At 33.3% G+C, this 20,521-nt stretch overlaps 3 protein-coding genes across 4 annotated transcripts in view; 1 reads left to right on the top strand and 2 right to left on the bottom strand.

Moving 5' to 3' along the window:
- The window catches only part of LOC120345017 (uncharacterized), a 29,924-nt gene extending 19,578 nt beyond the window's left edge, over window positions 1-10,346 (bottom strand). Inside the window, exons 1-13 of one of the 2 annotated variants that reach the window (XM_039414382.2) lie at window positions 10,207-10,346; window positions 7,468-7,662; window positions 6,927-7,058; window positions 6,640-6,750; window positions 6,432-6,563; window positions 6,170-6,356; window positions 5,203-5,465; window positions 3,926-4,060; window positions 1,751-1,839; window positions 1,184-1,677; window positions 772-877; window positions 480-557; window positions 23-124 (exon numbers count right to left, since the gene is read on the bottom strand). In XM_039414382.2, coding sequence (XP_039270316.2) covers window positions 23-124; window positions 480-557; window positions 772-877; window positions 1,184-1,677; window positions 1,751-1,839; window positions 3,926-4,060; window positions 5,203-5,465; window positions 6,170-6,356; window positions 6,432-6,563; window positions 6,640-6,750; window positions 6,927-7,058; window positions 7,468-7,662; window positions 10,207-10,277 — 2,095 coding nt within the window. In that variant the 5' untranslated portion in view covers window positions 10,278-10,346. The remainder of the gene's footprint in view (window positions 1-22; window positions 125-479; window positions 558-771; window positions 878-1,183; window positions 1,678-1,750; window positions 1,840-3,925; window positions 4,061-5,202; window positions 5,466-6,169; window positions 6,357-6,431; window positions 6,564-6,639; window positions 6,751-6,926; window positions 7,059-7,467; window positions 7,663-10,206) is intronic. The other variant, XM_039414383.2, reaches the window with a different exon arrangement.
- Window positions 10,341-13,176, bottom strand: LOC120345019 (NEDD4 family-interacting protein 1-like). The gene has a single exon (XM_039414384.2). It carries the CDS (start codon window positions 13,132-13,134, stop codon window positions 12,442-12,444), a length of 693 nt encoding a protein of 230 aa, XP_039270318.2. The 5' UTR covers window positions 13,135-13,176; the 3' UTR covers window positions 10,341-12,441.
- A 2,807-nt stretch (window positions 13,177-15,983) lies between these two features.
- Window positions 15,984-19,810, top strand: LOC120345033 (uncharacterized). The gene is made up of 11 exons (XM_039414407.2): window positions 15,984-16,211; window positions 16,579-16,641; window positions 16,807-16,843; window positions 17,469-17,516; window positions 17,985-18,047; window positions 18,309-18,362; window positions 18,562-18,606; window positions 18,868-18,915; window positions 19,077-19,118; window positions 19,466-19,519; window positions 19,707-19,810. Exons 1-11 carry the CDS (start codon window positions 16,164-16,166, stop codon window positions 19,724-19,726), a joined length of 522 nt encoding a protein of 173 aa, XP_039270341.2. The 5' UTR covers window positions 15,984-16,163; the 3' UTR covers window positions 19,727-19,810.
- The last annotated feature ends 711 nt before the right edge of the window (window positions 19,811-20,521 follow it).

Below are 20,521 nucleotides of genomic sequence, written 5' to 3'. Positions count from 1 at the left end.
AATAAAAGAAAAAAATTCATACCTGGCGCTGATATTTGTCTGGTACTGCTTGTTATTGTTTCAATTTTATTTTCAGAAGTCAATGTTGGAATACTATACTCCTCTTTTTTAACATTGCTGGAACCTAGAAAAATGAAAAAAGGATTTTTAGTTCACCTAAACTGTTTGAGATTTGATGGCATCATTGCACTATATTTTTAAAAATACCAAAAATATGTATAATTACATATATTTTCAAGTTTTATTTTGTCTCATTGTATCAAGAAAATCGAAACTATACAAATACGATATAATTTGAAATTAAAATTGTTCCATAATGACAATCACAAGTTATGACATATATTATGAATGCTCATTTTTAAATACCAAACTATATTGATAGGGCACTACAGTAATAACAAAACATCAAGAAATTTAATAATTCCATACCATGCGACATACTAATTATATTGTATAAATAAAAATTAATAGTAACATACTCGAGGTCATGGATCCCAGAGAAGGTATTGCTTGTGGTTTTTCCTTCATTCCTAAATCCATTGACTCCTTGCGTTTTTCTAAGAATTAAGATGCAAATTTAACATTTGAATAAAGGAGAAAATACATATAAAAATAGGAAAATATTGATATTGCAATATCTAAGCACAAATTAAACGTTTGTACTTCTCAGTATTGATTCAATTTTGTCTTGCCATTCTCCCCAGTAATAGCCGAAGAAACTGCATAATCACTAGTTCCTGAAATCGAATGCCGATATATTTTTCACGTTACCTTCATCCTTTTTCTCTTCTTTTTTGACCTCCTGAGCCCACGTACCAGCAGGTCTAGGTTTGAATCTAGTTCTCACAACTTCCTGCCTCCGTTTTTGTCTTTCCATCTGTAATGGAATTCCAATTAAGAGTTGTAAGCTCTTACCATCAAATTGCAGCAAAAATTGATTACAATTTTTTTTAATTACAATCTTGGTTCAAAGAGAGATTTATAAGGTATATAATATCCACAGCAATACAGCAGAAAATATTTTCATTACGGGAATCACCCTGTATAGTTCGTTCTGATACACTATTCAAAAACAGCCATATAAATAACATAAATTCATTCCACACTTCAGCATCCAAGTACATTAAATGCCTCTATCATTATTAAAATATAAAACTTGACTGAAAATAAATTCTTCTGTTACCTTTTTCAGACTAGAAGTATGATCCCCAGGTTCATAACTTGCTTCATCCAATCCAGGAATTTTCATGTGAGCCTTCAAAGAGCTTTCTAATTTTTCATCCACTCCTGTTTTATCTGCGGTATTACCTTGATTTATGCTTTCCATCAATTGATTATAGCTTTCCGTGGCTTTCTTTGTATACTGACTCGAATCAGGAATTGAATGGGTAGCAGGGTAAGTGGTTACAGGAGGAGGGTAAGAAGGAGGCGGAGGCGGGGCACGTTGTACCTGCTTGACCGGGGAATTGCGGACCGCTTGCGGAATTGTCGTGCTAGGCTGTATCTGCATAACCTGGATCATTTTACCATCAGGACCCATCACTGAAGTTGGCACCAAACGGATTGGTTTGCCATCAGGTCCAAGGACTTGCATTTCACCTAATACTGGAGCAGGTTGCTGAGGAGGGGCCTGTGGTGGTGGGGGCGGAGGAACCGGAGCTGGATATTGCTGAGGAGCTGTAAATTTGAGTTAGTGAAAATTTAGTATGAAAGATGATTTTGAATGAGGAATAAGAAGTTTGCTAGTTACCTTGTATTGGTTGTTCTTTTGGTGTTGGAGCGGAAGCAGTTTTTCCAATATGGCTGAATGGATATTGCACAGCTTGGGTTCTTTCAGAGCTGTAAAAAACAATCAAATTATATTGAATTCATTCACACAAATATTAATCTATTTTTTATTGTTAAAATATATCACTTTAACAATATTATAAAGTTGTCTGGGACTTGTTTACACTTATTAACTATTGTGATAAAGCGAGAGGCTCACAATACTCACTATCAACTCCAGATGTTACAACTAGGTACCGGTAGGTAGTCAACATTGATTCATTATAATTTGTGGCAAAATAATGTTATGCTAATAATCATATTAACATTGTCAAGTATTCATATCTGAACCCTAGTAACCAATGTCTTTTTATATGAGATTGAAAATAAATAGCATCGAAAAATGGAATTTGTCTGTAATTTGATAAAATAGTAATATGTATAATCACAGAGAAACCCAAGTTCATGCATAGCATATTAGAATTATTCATTAGTTAGATATCAGCATATTTGTACAGATAACAGGCCTTGAGACTGTCGCTTGCCATATGATCATACCATGCTATCAGCTTTGCAACAAGCAAGAATGACTTTATGTTATTCATTTCGTCTTAAATAGTTTAACTTCAAACTTTCTGAAACCATATTTTATTGATGCAATAATATGAATCAGACATAAAACATGTATACAGTTGTCATTTTTCTGAACACAAATACAAAGAAACGAAATAATCATACAACATTGTAAAGGTATGATTATGACTAGTTATACACAAAATGAATTATTCATAGTTGTGATGTGACAAAATAATTTCCTGCCATTTGAATACTGTAAGATAGTTAAGATTGGTAAATTAGGCATAAATTCTAAAGAATTCAGCACAAGTTGAACACAAAGTAACATAACACTTCAAAACTCAAAACAATCTGATGGTATGGTATAATTCATGTATTAAACTAACATGAAATGAGTAAGCGAAATTTGTGTATGCTGATAAGGAATGATAAAAAACAGACAGACAGTTTAAAACAATGATAAGGTAATTGAGTCTGTTTATGTGGTGTAGCATTCATACAATAAACAACTGAAGAGCCAGCTACTCCCCTCCAAATCTATTTGTTAGACGACTCACTGCGCTTGGACAAAGCTGTGAATTTTTTTACAACTACATATAAAATTTAGATTTATTTTTTAAAATGCCTAAACTATCTGTGCTTTTAGTTTCACGCAGTCCCTAATATATTTATTCAAAAATCCTTGCTTTGAGACATTCAACATATTAAATTTTATCAACTGGGGGTACTATATGATAAGGTGTTTCGGGGAGAAGTATGTGTACCAATATGGAGCTAACTAATTTTGTTCGCCGACTTTAGATCAAGTTGTGTAAAGGGACTGAAGCCTATGGGCAGTGGGGTATATTCACTTGGCTAACACAGACAGTCTCTGAACTCGTAATAAAACTAAAATAGGGGAAATCGGAATAAAATTATGGCCTAACCCTAACCTGGTACACAGACTAGGTGAGTGGTACATATTACACATACAGAAAAGTTTCGGTTTTGTGCAAATTAGTTTTTTCATGATAGAACTATGCGCATATTCAGGCATTCCAACAGGAAGTTCTAAATATATAAATATATATTATAAATCAGCAAATTACGTAAATTTCCTGTCTTTGTACATAAATACTAAACCACGGAACATATGTTATTTATTCATACCAATATAAGAATTTTTCACATGATATTTTTCTTTCTCTCTTTCGAGACAGATTTGAAAATGGTATTTTAATAATGTAAAAAAAAATCGGAAATGGTAATGTCGAAAATGGTAATTTAATGTACCAAATTTATGATACATTTTATTTCAATAACTACTGCAATGAAAGGATTCAGAGCTTTCAGTTAAGTAAGGCCTTTATCACAATTTTTATGATCTAAATATATTACCATTATTCATGGAGGTTTTATCATTTGTGTCAACTCATCAATCTTTATTAAATTCCCTACAAGGAGAATTGTGGAGTGGCATACCATTAACATAGTTGATATTGATTATGAATGTATAATTGATTAAAAACAATTCTTAACCGTGGGACTGATTCCTCATTCTGTGAGCAAAAATCAATAATAGGAACACATGTACCAGTTTTACCTTAATGAATAATTTTGCTGTTGAGAATATATTTGTATGTTAGATAGAGCAGCTGCTTTATCCTCATCTTGTTTTGTTTCCTCAATATTTCTACTATTATCCTTATGAGCTTTATGTATTGGACTAAATGATGAACTGAAAATAAAAACAGTACAAACTTAAACAATGAACACATGATACTATTTAAAATGGTTATTCCTATGATTAGTTACCTAGATATTTCGTTTTCTGTATGATTAAATTACAATGTATATGTTATGATGGGAACAACCTGCATACCCATTCAATTTTTTTATGCATACCACATTGTGTTGCAATGAAATTTTAGTTGCCGAAATTGTATGCAGTCAATTGTGATACTCAATTCAACTGTAAATGTAATTTTTCAAACCATACATTGCATAGTTGTACCATTTAGAATAAACATTTGAAGTTGCTAAATTATTTTGCTACTTATGTTATTAATAATAAGCAATTAAATTAAATCTGTTTATTCCTAAGTAAAAAACAGTATCAATGGTACAACAGTCAAAGGAAGAGAAATAAATTGTTTACGCCAAACAACCTAAATACATAATATTGATCACAAATGAGCTTTGTTTTTTTTTCTCTCCTAACAATCAATTATAATGAAAGTGTCAATGACTCTAATAAACACTAATAATGTGAGAGTTTGTATGCATTACAAGTCAATAATATCATGAAGCACGGTATGCTAATAATATCTGGCAGAAAATGCATTTTCTGAGTGACGTAAAAGAAGATGGCAGACATAAAATTCACCAGTATATGCATTTACTATTAGAAGCCAAAACTCCTATCATAAAGCAATGTTTAATCACTATTTTATTCAGTGAATTTGGTGTTATTGCTGCCATTATTCTTTCATAGGGAAGCCAGATCCTGTTTTGTCCCAACAAGGTATAATTTCTGCAATATAAATTACAACTTTGAAGAATGAAAATATATTATTACACTGTTCTTTTCATATCACATTTTTCTATAAAAATTTTTACATTTACGTTTATATTATTATTTCACATGTTTGTATAAAGTTCCCAGTCATTTCTCCTTGTCTACTTCCTACCTCGGAAACGTACATGGCCCAAACATTCTCAAATGAGATAGTATGAAAGTGATAAGAATTACATACGGTAATCTCTTGCCCCAAATGAAAGCTTACAAATATATTTTGTGGAAAAAAACGTTATACTTGTATAGATACAGGTGAACATTTCATTTATTGCAAATATGTTTTCGCAATATAATTAACATACCTGCTTGACGATGAAGCAGAGGAAGATCTAGATTGCTTCAATGAACGTTTTTTCTTTCTTCCTCTAGTCTCCTTTACAGGAGAATCTGCTGTCGATTTCGATCTTTTCTTTTTCTTTGGTTTTGATACGGCTGTTGAATGTTGTGGTGGCAAGGCTTGAGTGCCTTCCAATAACATTTTACCATCCTTGCCTAATTTTTTAGCTTTTGATTTCAACAAATATGCTCGTAATTTGTCATCATCCCATTGGTCAAATATCTTATCCTGAAATATTAATGACCATGTAATGCGGTTGGGTAAATTTCGCGAAGTTGGTATAATAAGAGCATGAATTAAAAAGACTTTACATATATATATATCCATATATAGCCCGCCCCATGTTTGATTGTTCCGAAAATATGGGAAAAAGGAAAACCAATATGCAAAAAGATCAATTCCAAATCAATAATGATCATACGCTTCTCAATACCAATTCAGCGCTCTACAAAATCACAATAACAGATGCACTTTGAAATATAGACTCGGAAATTAAGTACACAAGCTTATGAATTATAATTGGGTTCTGTACTGTGAAACCATTACTTTCATAGCAATAGTAATTTGGGTACTCCCGTAGTGTGTGTACCAGGTTAGGGTTAGGCCATAATTTTATTCAGAAATTTCCTTATTTTAGTTTTATTACGAGTTCTGGGAATGTCTGTGTTAGCCAAGTGAACATACCCCCTGGCAATAGGTTTCAGTCCCTTTACACAACTTGATGTAAAGTAGGCGAACAAAACTAGTTACCTCCATATTGGTACACTATAATTAGAACACTATAATTTGTGTATGAGCTAGAGATGCAATAGAAAGAGTATAAACAAATTTCTAGATTGTAATTAAATCATGTTTGTCCAGATGGACATTTGTATGTGCAATTATAAGAAGCCTTGAATCCAAAACAAAAGATATCAGAAGCGAGCATCTACCTCCTTCAAATCAACATCAATGCTTTCCAACCCTTCATCTTTGTCTTCAACTTTCGGTGAATGTTCCGGCGTCTCCCAACGACTTTTACCAAAAGCAGAAGGTGCAGGGACATCAGATGGAACCTTCGTCTCCTGCTTTTTAACGCCAGTTTCATAAGAATCATCAAGTGACTGAGATGTATCAGGGCTGTTGATACAACGACAAATTATTTTGACACCCGAGATACAAATTAGGTTTATTCAGCATTGTAAAGTAGCCTACCTCATTTTTTGTGAATCTGCTGTTTTCGTTTGCCCATTTTCAGTTTTCTCTTTTGATTCATCTTTGGCAGGACTATTGTCTCTTTTACGTGGAGATTGACTTCTAGATTTGGATCTTGATTTTGAACGAGACCTGACAGAGTACAATAAATATTTTAATAAAGAAAAATTATCTTACCTATAAAAATGTGAAAAAAAATACAACAAACCTTCCAGAGCCACTGTATGATCGACTCCTTGTTCTTCTCCTTCGTTTATCATAAGAACGTGATCGACTACGACTTCCTGACCTTGACCGTGAATATGATCGAGATCTGGATCTATAAATTTGAATGTAAAAAATTGAAAATTGCTATATCCAACCTTTATAAGCCAACAAAATGAAGCAAACCGATATTCATATAAATTACTGGATTACAAAAATTAGTTGAATATCATCAAGTCTTTGACCATTGAAAGACATGGGAAAATCAAGGATTGATATTGAAGTACCAACCTCCCACGGGACCTCGATCTTGAACGAGATCTATCGCTTCTAGAATGGTATCTTTGTCTTGGCTGATAATTATTCCACTGGTTTCTGTTTTGCCAACCACCCCGATAGTAATTCCCTCTTCCTCTATTCCATCTGGAAAAAATAAAAAAAGGTTTGAATAGCATGGCTTCAATATTTCATTCAAATTTTCCTTCGCTGTTCAAGAAAGGCTCAGATATATAGGTCTAGTCAAGACATATTGCCTATTCATTTCATTCTACATCCTGCTCGTATCACTAAAGATTATAGGCCACATGAAATTAATAGACTAAAAAACAACACAATGAAAATGGAAATCTCGATCCATATCCAAATATTCTCTTCTCTCGGTTTTCAAAATTTTCTTAATTTCAGATAATTAAAATTGATTCAATAATACGACTCGAAGTTGTTCCGTAGTGAGGTCATTAAAACTTTGCCACAAATTCCAATTTGAAATAAAATATTTTGTACTATAAGTAGTAGCCTCGTAATACATTCACAACCTTAGTAAAACACAAACCTGTTTCCAAAATTATTGTAGTTGTTATATCTTTGAAATCCTCTATTGTTGTAGTTGTTCCTCTGATAATTGTTGTGTTGATAATTATTATTTCTGTTATACCCCATCAAATTATTATTGTTATACAACTTTGGGGTTCGAAGTGAAGCTCCACTTGCTGTTCTGATAGGACTGATGGATTCATCTCGAATATTCCTATAAATTGCAATGGTTTATCATGTTTATATTATATCAGTTATATAGCTTGGCTTTATTTAACCAAGAATACGCATTAAACCATGTAAAATATTTCCATATTGAAAAAAACGGTTGAAAATTCAAAAATCAATAAAGTTTTTATATGATTACCCAATCCTATTACAAAACTTCCAAACAAGTAAAGTGGATCAAACGTTAACTCGAATGCGTACCACAAAACAGATTGAACATTGAAGATCAATAACCAATTTGGTGCAGTACCCAGGTAGTTAGAGCAGGGGTGTGCAACCTTTGATACAGGAAGGCCAGATACAAATAACTGGGTGAAAAGCAGGCCACACCTTTTTGACAACGGCTTTCTAGAAGTTGCTAACACATGAATTCTGCTTATTAATCTTATGACATGCATTGTTCGCTTCGCACAACCTAGTTCTAGCGCATTGTAACGCCATATAAATAGTAGAGCTCGACCGATATCACTTTTTGGCACCGATACCGATAACGATATATCGGCCAACTAGTGACCGATAACCGATATCGACATACCGATATCTACAGCCTGAACCGCGATAAATACAAACAGAAAGAAAAATTCAGTTTCAGTCAATCAAAAGTTTATGTTGAAAAATAAAGCAGTCCCACACAGTGCTTGCATCATTGATGAAAGTCTCACAGCAATTAATAAGAACACACATTAATGCACAAAACAGAAGGCAAAGTTTGAAAAAACAAAGCACAAAAGAAAAAGGGCAATCAGTAAAAAGCTTATAGAAGTCCACTTTACGTAATTATTATTACGTAATTACGTAATTATTTCGAGTTACGGTAAGGAAGTTACAAATTACGTAAAGTCGCTATCCCGTTTGAGCGTTTGGTTTCACGATCAAAATGATATTATTATGAGCGTTATCACCGTAACGCAATTAACACCGACAGACTTTTTTGTCTTCACGATTTGGTATATTTTTTATTCGGCGCTGATAACGATAAATAAGAATGTGTGATAGTTGATTGTAATTCCGGAAGGCGTATTTTTCTTTCTCTCCGTGAAATAGACATGAAACGAATTTTACCGCCGCTATGGAGCAAAGAGAGAGAAGGCTACTTTATTTTCCCCGACTCAATCACTTTTATTAATACAAATTACAGCACATTAAAAAACAAAATAGAATTTATTAGCATTAATTTACAACGAGTTACGGGTAAGAATTTACCGCCGGCTAAATAATTAATATGTGATCTAAATTTATCGCAAATAATGTTATAACATTTGGGCCGCGAAATGATTTGATATAAAATGAAGCTAGGTAATCGGAATATTGTCAATAATTCAGCATCAATAATTATTGCAAAATGCTAACTAGGTAGCAAAGTCGGATAATGTAAAAAACGGAGCAATAACAGGTCTTCGTCGCGAGGCAAGCGCAGGTATAATCGAACGAAAGAATACGCTCGTCGTTGATTAATAACTCAGGAACCCGACATTTTTATTCAATACGAAAGTCGATTTAAAAAAAAGGCAACTATTGTTTCATAAATATCCGTATACCAGTGTTGGTAATGATAAAATTGATCGCATAAAATTGGGACGGTTAATTTGCGAAGGTGATAAAGGAAAATCAAATCAACACAAAAGATAAAAATCAGAATAAATACAATTTGAATTCACTCCTTGGTATTTGTCTTTAACATCTGTCGCCGGCGTGTAGTACTGTCGGTGATATGAAAACCAAACTTCGATGTCCCATTCGGAAAAGAAGTGGTTTCAAATGGTTTTTATGATAGGTTCAAATGCGTGAAAAAATATCGCAATTACGGGGTCATTACGTAATCGATTTTGCCGTAATTACAAAATTGATTTTTGTCGATTATGTGCAAGTCTAGTGGGGACGCAAGATATTCGAAGGCGAGGATTTTGCGCCGCACGAAGAGATAAAAGAGAGAAATATAGGAGAGAACTCTCTGTTCATTGAGAGGCAAAATGAGGGAAGCGAAAAAAAGAAAACGCTCGGCCGCAGATATTTCCCAGGGAAAAGGACTCATTTTTTTAGAACGTGGAAAAGCGACTAACGCTGATATATCGGCCAGATATATCGGCCGGTTGGGCCGATATGATATATCGGCAAACATGCAATATCGGCCCGATATATCGGTTGGCCGATATATCGGTCGAGCTCTAAATTAAATAGATAATAAATTGGACTCAGGTAATAGGTTTGCAACGCAAAGGGATTGGAAATACTAACACAGACCAGATTAAAACTAAATTAAAAAACTTATTTCGTGGGCAGCACACCATTCAAAATTTGCACTTTATCACATGCTGCTCAATTTTCCCTACAGGACACAGGTAGCACACCCCTGGGTAACATCATTGGTACCCATGGTTTGAGACTTTAGGTTTGAACACAATGCCAACTCATCTACTCACCTATGGTGTAATGTAGTGAAATAAATTGGGTAAGCAATTCCAAATGAAAAAAAATCCACTGTGGTTTTTTACAGAGCATTGTTAAGAATCAAGGTGTGAAAACAACCTACCTTCTATGTGATCTCTTGTGTGACGGACTTCGACTGCCCGAACGTGATCGACTTCTTGATCTTGAAGACATTTCTATTGTTTGGTTGCAATCGATAAATTAGTGAGAATGATAATTCATCTCATATTAACTAAATCTAAATAGAGCACAATACATTTCAGAACATGTACAATCCTATACTAATATAAAGCGATAAAAGAAGGAAGAATGACAAGATAGCCTACAATAGTACATGGCAATCATTAAATCGATTTCAATATTGAATAATTTCACTTAATATTACAATCCAATAAGACTCATCGATAAACAAAAATGCCAAATTAGCAATTGGTGACCACCCGAAATGAACATATATAAGATAGAATCAAGCTCACTGTGTGAAAGTAAACAATGTATAGTATGCCTAGATGTACTTCTTCAGAACAGAGGCCAAATGATATGTGCACATTATAATATTGTACAACTGTTTATAGAAAATAGTCTTTATACAAATCTTAATAATCATTGGAATAACGATTGAGATTAACTAATAAATAGCTGCTTTCACAGTATAATGTTTTTAAAAATATAGATCAAAGACAAACATATCCCATAAATCTGAATTGTATCCATAATTTTCAATCATCATAATGCAATTCTATAATTCATTAAATTCAAAATTGACTATTATATCACAATATATGTTTTATACTATATTCAATTTTGTTGAGCATTTCTAAATTTATAAATTTTAATTCTGTTATGATTAGTAAACCATTTTATCTTCAATTAAACTACAGAAATCTGTAGAATCAAAATAAATCTATTCATCCAATAGATTCAACAATTTCCTATAGTACTAGTTCAAGCTTAGCTGAGATTTATACATGGCTTAAACAACAATATAGTGCAATTTAACATGATCTGCTGAATATGAAATGCCACAACAAAAATAATCACCAAAATTGTATTTACATTTTAAGTATATCATAGAATAGCAGTGTATTATAGGAGAATAACGAGAAAAAATCTACTCAGAATTAAAAAAAAGAAAAAAAAACAGATTGGGGCCTTACGGGGAAGCCTTGGTAAAATCTTGGACATAATGACCTTTAAATGTGATGTGACCATTATATAATTCCATCCAAATTTTACATTAACCAAAAAATATACTGAGACTTGTCTGAATAACACTTTATATTTGATAGAATCATAATTAGTCATTTGACAGAATAATTATTGCATGCATATTGAAGGACTGTTAATTAATCGCAAAATTATATGGTTGGTTCTAAAGTGAATTGACCACATAATGAGTTTTCTAATTTTAGCTGTGTACAAACAATTTTACAATCAACATGTGCCGGTCCCAGCATAACATTTCATTAAAATTTGAAGTCATTATTTTAATAAATACCATAAATTAATTAAGCCTTCACATCTGAAACAAAATTGTTGTTATATTAAACTAAAGTACATATCAAAAGATCATTAATGTACTATCAATTTAACTACACATTATATCTTTACCTTCAAACTGAATGTTTATTATGGCAGTATGGCACATTCAATATTATATGACAGGTATGGTAGAATCAACACAATGATATATAGGAGTAAAACAGTGCCACAAAAATTAATGTTGCTAGGAATACCGAAGAAAATATACATCAGCAATCCCCCATAATTAAGGCTAATTTTCAATTCATTAAACCATATAGATATGTTTCACACTCATTTATTACAATCAATCTTAATATGCAGTTAGGCTTGAAATACTATTATTTATAAAATGAAAAGTGTGTGTAAAGGCTTCTATCTATCCTGTTATATTCTGATGTATACACAAAGTGCCAGAGGCTATTTCATATACATGAACAGTAACGTGAAACCAGAGTTATATATACGGTAGTTCAACAAATAGACGTTTACAATCCTAACAATGGCAAAAGCTGAAGGGGGAATACCTGGTATCCCAACCAGAAGAATATGTCATTCCAGGGCTTTAATCTTAATGAAACAACAATTCACACAGTCCAATCTTCAACAAAAATTTGTAAGCACATGTAGCGAAAAAGAAAATATACAAATAATAGCATACGTACTATTACTAATTTGTATACTAATTAAAAAGCTAATTGTTTAAGAAAATTAAATCAAATAACAGGCCAAATCCGAAAAAATAATACTTATTTATAAATTCTGCAAATATTGATATTCTCATATTGCCAATACAACTTTAATTATGCTATAATGTTTATTCTATTACAACAACTCGTGCATTTTCTTCATCACAATCCTGTCCCGAATAGCGGAGTCTACGAACACTCATCCAACACACCATACCTTTCATCATGAGCACAAATGAGATGAATACAAATGACCACCAGATGTATTCATGTTGACTAATGAAGTAATTATTACAGCAGTCAGAGTATTTAATGTAGGTCAACCATTTTATCATAGACATGCCAAATCCAGACATTGATCCATATCTACCAGCTAAATTATACATAATCAAGTAACCAACAAACAATCCGATCCAGTTAAAGAGAAATGCAACCAAAAATGCGAAGATGAAGAGACAATCAGTGCCAATTTCAATTCCATTCAATCGTGGTTCATTTGAATGCATGGAATCTGACAAATGGAACATTTCGTCGATCAGCTTAAATCGTGCCTCATCTTCTTTTTGTTCTTCTACATCCTTGTATGATGGCAAAGTAGTCGCAGCTTTATATGATGGAGGAACAAAAGTAGCTTCTCCAGTCCATTTGGGCAGGTCAGAAGTAGCGTCCTCTGTGGTTTCATCTTGTTCTGGAGCATTTCTTGATGTTGATGCTACATCACTGTAGCTGGGTGGTTGATCTAATGATTCATTGACAGGTTCATCATCGGGTGCCGATGGTAAAGGTGTATATCTTGGAGAGGAAGACAATTCCCTAGTCATTTTATTGTTAAACACTAATGGAGTATTTGAATACCCTGTAGAAAAGAAAAGCGAATGCAAATTTAGTGGACAATTTAAAATACACTATGAAACACTACTACAGGGGTCGGCAACCTACGGCCCGCGGGCCGGATCCGGCCCACGGAGCACTATAATCCGGCCCGCGACGCTTCACTAAATTATGGTACCGTAACAAAACATCCGTTTTGACGAATATATTCTTTATATTATAACCTACCAATTATATAATTCACAATTACTCGTTTATTGAGCATATAATTTAATTATAATTAGGCAAATGGCAACAAAACGCAGAAAAGTTGATGCTAAGTGCAAAGAGTTCAATGGCGCCGAAAATATGCAAATGAATTTTATGAGATGCAATGAGAAAATAAATCTATACTCTATTCGAGAGATGTATTACTGCTTGATTTTTATTATAAAAAGTACCATCCGTTCGATAAACCACAAACCACTTCTGTGAGTACGAAAATACAATTAAAAAATTAATTATAATCGGGCAGTTTTCCGCACATTTTATGTCCACAGATTGTCGAGGTATTTAAGAGTTTTAATTCTTCTGTTTTTAATGAGTATGGAAATATAAATAAAAATTAATTATAATAGAGCAGTTTATCACAAAATTTATCTCCGCAGATTGCCACAGTTTTTTATGGTGATGCTTTCATTTTTTCGTATGTCGACGCAACCATGAGTTACGTTAATTAAACAAAATTAAACATTTTAATGTTGGTAGGTTCGACTAATTAACATCAAAATTAGACAGGTAGGTAGACTACCGTAAAAGCGCCTAACTTCGGACAGTCCCTAACTTCGGACAAAATTTTTGAACGGCCATATCTTGGCTAAAACGCGCCGTATATTGCTAATTTTAATTATTATAGGTTGCGCTGTTATATCGACATCTATTCTCATCTTTTTTAATGTTGCATAATTATTTTTTTGGTAGAAAAACGGAAATTTTGCCGAAAATTGACTGCCCGGCATTTAACGGCGCAGAGCGTCGCTCCTACTGAAGCTATCGTCGTCAAAATACCATCATTCGGTAGAGGGCGACAACAATGTATATAATTTATTTGAGTGATCGCAAGATGTCGTACGAGATTTAAATAAAACCTAAAATTCTGAATTATAAATTCCGTAAGAATATTAAGATTTCACGCAGCGTCAAAAATTACGTCAACATCACGTAGATTATTTTTCGCTCACTTCCGAAACGACGTCACACTGCGTCGCGGAAATGAATTTTGACGCCAGACACAACGGAGCCAATATGACAATTTCCGTTAAGATAAAGACGGCGTTCCAACGTAATATTTTTGTATTTTGTTCGGTCATGTATGAATATATGCCAAAATTACATTAATGAAAATACATGTCACACTTAATCGATGACGTTAAAAATCGAATATATAAAACTATGATAATTCCAACGTCCATATGGCACAGTGCACTGCACTTAACCATTATTTTATGATTAGTAGTCGAAATGACAGGTATTGAATACGGCCTGGGTGAATTTTATTCACTCGAAATTAAAAATAAATTTAATCTCCAACAAATAAACGGGACCTACATGTTTACAAGATTAAGTTGAATTTTAAATTAAACTTTACAATCGGATTTACCTTGTGTTAGATATAAATTATCATTTATAAAGATAACCGCGCGGAATAAAAAAAGCTATCTGTCGAGAATATTTAATACTTCAAAGACTTCGATAGAAGCCCGTTAAAATACTTAATTGTGGATTGAAACGGGCCGCATCAGATATATTTCGTATGCATTTCCTGATTAAAATGACTAACGTGTTATTATACTCATCGGAAGTATCGAAAATAACGAACGAAAGATGTAAACATAGGACGACGGAAGTTTCAAATAATGCATTTTCGTCGTGACGTCAATGTTACGATGACGATCGAGCGTCTTATCTTCACGCAACGACGTGATTACGTTATCCGCATAGGAAGCCTCTTTCTCTCTGTGCGTCGCGGTTACGCAGTGAAGAAAATGACTGTCCGAAGTTAGGGCAGTGAAGGATAACGGTCAGATGGCAAGAAATATCGATTATTTCAATAGTAAAAATAGTCCAATTGAACCGAAATTTGCAGGGAATGTAAATTACCGCACGAATGTTTTACCGAGCAATTTTGGCACCGTTTGGACAATAAATGGCCGAGTTATTGACGAAAGTATAGTAATTTTGTCCGAAGTTAGGCGCTTTTACGGTACCGTACTGGACTAGTTCAGTAGTTACAGGCAGACAGGATAGGTCGTTCTAATTTCATTATACAGCACAAATACTGGTACAGCGTTGTTATGTCAATGTCATCATCGCAACACCTACTGACTTAGAGACCTAAACACTGCAGCACAAAACTGCAAAAACTGATACCGGTACCGGTACCGGTACCGTACCGGTACCGTAAATGGCAACTACAAATAATAACAAACCCCAAAATCCTGACGTGAGCGTAAGCCAAAATAAGTTTCTAGGATCTTGCTTCTGATCTTTGCAAATGAAATCATATTTGTTTTCAGTGAAGCACATTTTACTAATTCATAAATAAAGAATACCCCACCATTCTGCTGCCATTGCGGAACTGAACAAATCAACGCAGACGGTAAAAAATAGAGAAAGGCCTGCAAACAGCGGAAGAATGGATCACGTGACCCAATATTCTATTGACTAGTTTAGAAATCTCCTGGTGGTGGCTTATGGGCACGGTACATCCGTAAATATATACATCATGAGAGGATCAGGGTATGGGAAGCCAAACCAAGAGCAGGCACATGAAAAACTCACAGCGCCTATTTTTTATATATATTATAGTGAATTTTTGTCTGTGTTCAAGAGAGGTTTAGGCATTCGTATTCGCCATGGTATAAAAATATCGCAGCTTTTATGACGCCATAATACGGTTAAAATATACTCAAAAATGAAGCGAAATTGAAATTCAGCATATTGTTCATGAATCGTTTCAAACGTATAATCTTGATCAAAAATGGAAATAAATACCGAAAAAGGAGAGAAGAATAAAAGAGGCGGAAAGGTGAACTATAACATAACATAGAGCAGGGAATAGACTAGTTCCTAATTAAACCAATGACATATAACAACAATGTATGTTATATGTCATTGATTAAACTTACCTTACAAACAAACTATAAATCTATACTTCAAACTCAAATTTAATCAATTTTAATCATAATTTCAAGTTTCATTTTGCTGTTAGAACAATTTTATTATTAATTTTAAGACGTCGAATATACTACGCAGTTGGACGTGCTGAACAAATATACTAATTAAGTTATTATTAATTATAGAATTGACAATATACACTTGTATTAGTTTGCGGTATTTATTTACATTAAAACATTGTAAATACACCAACAAATATTGTCCATTTTATTTTCTAGAAATGGAAGAATTTCAAAACCTTCGTGCAGATGGTGTTTTGTTTGACATGTATTTTTCCGAAAGTAAGTTTTTTTACAAAGTATACAGTCAAGAGGCATGTAGACTTCGATTGCCTAATTCAATTATAAGCAAATAAAACTATTCGAATTATATTACAATGAGGGTTTAAATGCAAATATAATTTTTTATTGATGTTTTTATCGATACATTTAATTCAATCCATTTAGAAATCTAAAACAAGGAGAAGAGGAGAGGACCCAGCGGGTGAGTAAAATATTTATAATGTTCTGTCAACCCTCTACCTATATTCTGAAACCCCTTGTCCAACTCCACTTAACTAATCCCGCCTTTTTCACATCTCACTCCCTCCAATCTCATTTCCGGCACCCACGTAATCCTTTCACATATGCCCGGAAACTGCTTTTTACCCATATCTGCTTACCTCATTATTTACTCATTACAACTGCTGCAAGTTATCTGACATTAGGGATTTTTCCCCTAAATAAAAATAGGGTACTCCTGAAGTATATGAACCAAGATGGCGGACACCGGAACGTAGTATGTGTACCCGATTGAGGTTAGGCCATAATTTCAGGTACAAATACTACGGAAGTCACTCGGCTAGTCCCCGAACTCGTAATAGAACTGAAATAAAGAAAATTGGAATAAAATAATTGCCTAACCCTAACCTGGTACACATACTACGTTCCGATGTCCGCTATCTTGGTTCACATACTTCGGGAGTACCAAAAAAAGTATAGTAAAATTCACTGAAAACTAGAAGTAGTTTGAAAGTGTTTTAAAGAGTGAGAATATTATTACTATCACATTGTATTTAGCAAATTTAATATTTGCGTAACTTTATTTATTCGAATGTATCGAATTACAGAATGCCAGGTTCTAACCAAGGGAGGTGTCGGAAAAAATATCACGGAAGGTATGCGTATGTGGAGTATAAGTATTTAGAATGAGACATGTTGCAGGTATATATATTAGGGCAGTGGTAGACAATCTTTTGGTGGAACGGATGCCCAATGAAACATTCCAGAGGCTCGCGTTTGATTGCCTATCCATAAATATTGGGTAGATCGTAAGAACTATGAATATATATATATATATGTAAAAGAAAACCTAATACTTGCAAAACAAAAAGAACTTTTCACAGTGTACAGAGTGTAATAATAGTGGCAAACCGGACCTCCTGAATTATGCGCACCAAGATGGCGCACAACCTGAACTCAGGTTGTGTACCAGGTTAAGGTTCAGGTTATGCGACATCTTGGTGCGCATACTTCAGGAGTACCGGCAAACTTAATAGGGTATTTGATCAATATATTTATTGTTGAGGTGTGGTTTAATCAATAAGGAAGTTTTGCTAATTGAAATCAAACACCTATGTTTCTAGAATTATTGAATACTTCTTCCAAGGATGCAAATATTGAGGATAAGAAAGCAGATGTCATTATAGGTATTCATATAAAAATTATCTACGTTTACTCCAGCTCGAATTGAAAGTAAAGGCACTGGAAATCGAAAAAACTTTCAGCTAAACTAAATTCATCAATAAAAAAGCTTGAATAATTTCCAATTTGGGGGTTCAAAAATATGTTTGACATCGTTTGACAAAGATGTAGAGGGGTTTTGGCCACAGAAAAAGTTGTACATGTCGCCAACTAATCTCGTAATTTACATTTAGCACTTTGATTTTCTTTTTGTTTCTGGTATTCAGAATCAGTTGAGAAAGCACCACCAGGTCCCGTAACAAGAGTTCTTCAGACTGGAGGTTTGATATTGATATATATATAACGAAATAAAAAATTATAGTAGAACAGAGCACGTCCTAAACAATTTATCTTGAATTCTCATCATTATTAAATTTTTATCACAGTAAAAATCAAAATCTAATATTGATGGCAAAGTCTAAATTTATTAACATATGATGTTTACTACAAGTTAGCTCAACATTATGAAATTAATTACAGGCGACTTTCTTCTGGAGCTTGAAGCCCAGAATTTAGTACAAACTGGTGAGTTTTTAAATAAAGATTTGCAATTCGGTTTTAAATGCTATTTTGTATATATATTGTGACATTAACCAAGGGATTGCGTCGTGCAAGGTGTAAAAACAACAGTAGTTTGTTAAATTGACAGCCTTTTTTGTTACATCACGAGATTTTTTGTTCAAAGTAGTTATGTTACGCCTCAGGACAATCTGTAATATTAGTAAAACAGAGCCAAGCATTACGACAAACTGATTTTTATACAAGTTACCTTGTGTTTGTTTACAGCTTTATACCTTGCCAAAAAGGACTTCATGCTGACTGTTGATGAAAAGGGTAAATATATTAATATAATCAAATGCACCCAGCAACAGATATTTTCGTGGCTAGCTTTTTCCAGAAACTACATTCAAAACTTACAACTCTATATTAATTCAAACATGACGATCGTACCAATTGAAAAAATACTCCATTGGTTTAATTTTTGTTGTTTTCAGACATACTGCTGCAAGAAAAGGCGAAAGTCATTGTCGACGAAGGTAATTAATTATCTTATGCAATTGATCTTTGTATATCAATCCAGAATTTCAATTCAGAAATATATAAATATTTTCAGTAATATTCAACTGATATATATCACATCCGTGCATATCAATAACATTAAACTATGCCGTCAAATGGATAATAAATATTGTATAGTTTAAATAAAATGACTTCGAAGGCATTGTTTCAACAAGTATCAGGGTTGATAGTCTTCACAAAATAATTATTTGTTGTAGCTGATCTAAAAAAAGTTCAAATTTAAAAATTATGATTCACTAGATTTATATCAGTTACGATATTTTTTTTGCCCCAAAGAGGCTTCAACGCATTTTTCTATTCTCAGCAATTCAAGCGGCTATGAACTATGTCGTCGCAAACCCCGTTGGGAAAGAATCGGGTACGTTGACGTAATATATATATATATATATTTATATACATCAATTTGATGTATTTGATTTCAAAGATTTGACTGTAGTTACCAATCTTTTATTACAATAAAATTGTGTACGTCTTATATATTTTTTAAAGTGAAGTTGATTTTGACATTTTATCAAATTAGAAAATAATTTTATTATATTTTTCAGACACTGACAAGGACAAATGACAATTCAACTTATTTTGTTGTTTTTATTATATATTGTATATATATATATTTTTCATAATAAAATTTCAAAATCTCAGATGTCGGTTTTCAATGACTTGTACGTTGGGAGTGAAACATTATGATTTTATATATTATTAGACTTTAGATACATTTTATTGGAGATATTTTGACGGAAGCAATTCTGAGTTGGGAACAACTAGTAGATTTTGATCGGGTTAAACTCAGAACTAGATTTTTGTTTTATTGTTTGACATCTTTAATTGAATATTGTAACAGTTCATAACGAACTTGATGTAAGCGCATCTGGGGTCTTTCCTGAAAGCAGAACACAGGTCTTATGTACGATTTTGATATTATGACATTGTATCAAGTCGCCACTCCAACTCTTCATGGCTTTTCTTGAATTTGAAGTTATTACTGAATACGGGCCTATACTTGCTTGATAATAAACGTAAGAAATGAAGTTGACCAAATACCAACCATAGTATGTATGTGTCAACGACCGTCGGTCCTAGAAAAATCTTTCTATACAGCCTTTGTTGCAAGAGGGCCAGATACGAATAACTGGTTGAAACCTGCGGGCCGCACTTTTATTCAACACAGGTTTTCCAGTAGCTGCAGGTACAACAAATAGTGTTTTTTTGTTACTGATCTTGTGGCATTATAAGTGGTGGAGTAATATGTGTACTAGGTTAGGGTTGGGCCATAATTTTAGGTATAAATACTACGTGAGGCTCTTGGCTAGTCTTCGAACTGATAATAGGACTAAAATAAGGAAAATTGGAAAAAAATTAT

The sequence above is a fragment of the Styela clava genome, chromosome 5 (assembly GCF_964204865.1).
Source record: "Styela clava chromosome 5, kaStyClav1.hap1.2, whole genome shotgun sequence".
NCBI classification, from domain to species: domain Eukaryota; kingdom Metazoa; phylum Chordata; class Ascidiacea; order Stolidobranchia; family Styelidae; genus Styela; species Styela clava.
The sequence above is the reverse complement of the archived record's forward strand: the minus strand, read 5'-3'. Positions and strand labels throughout refer to the sequence as shown.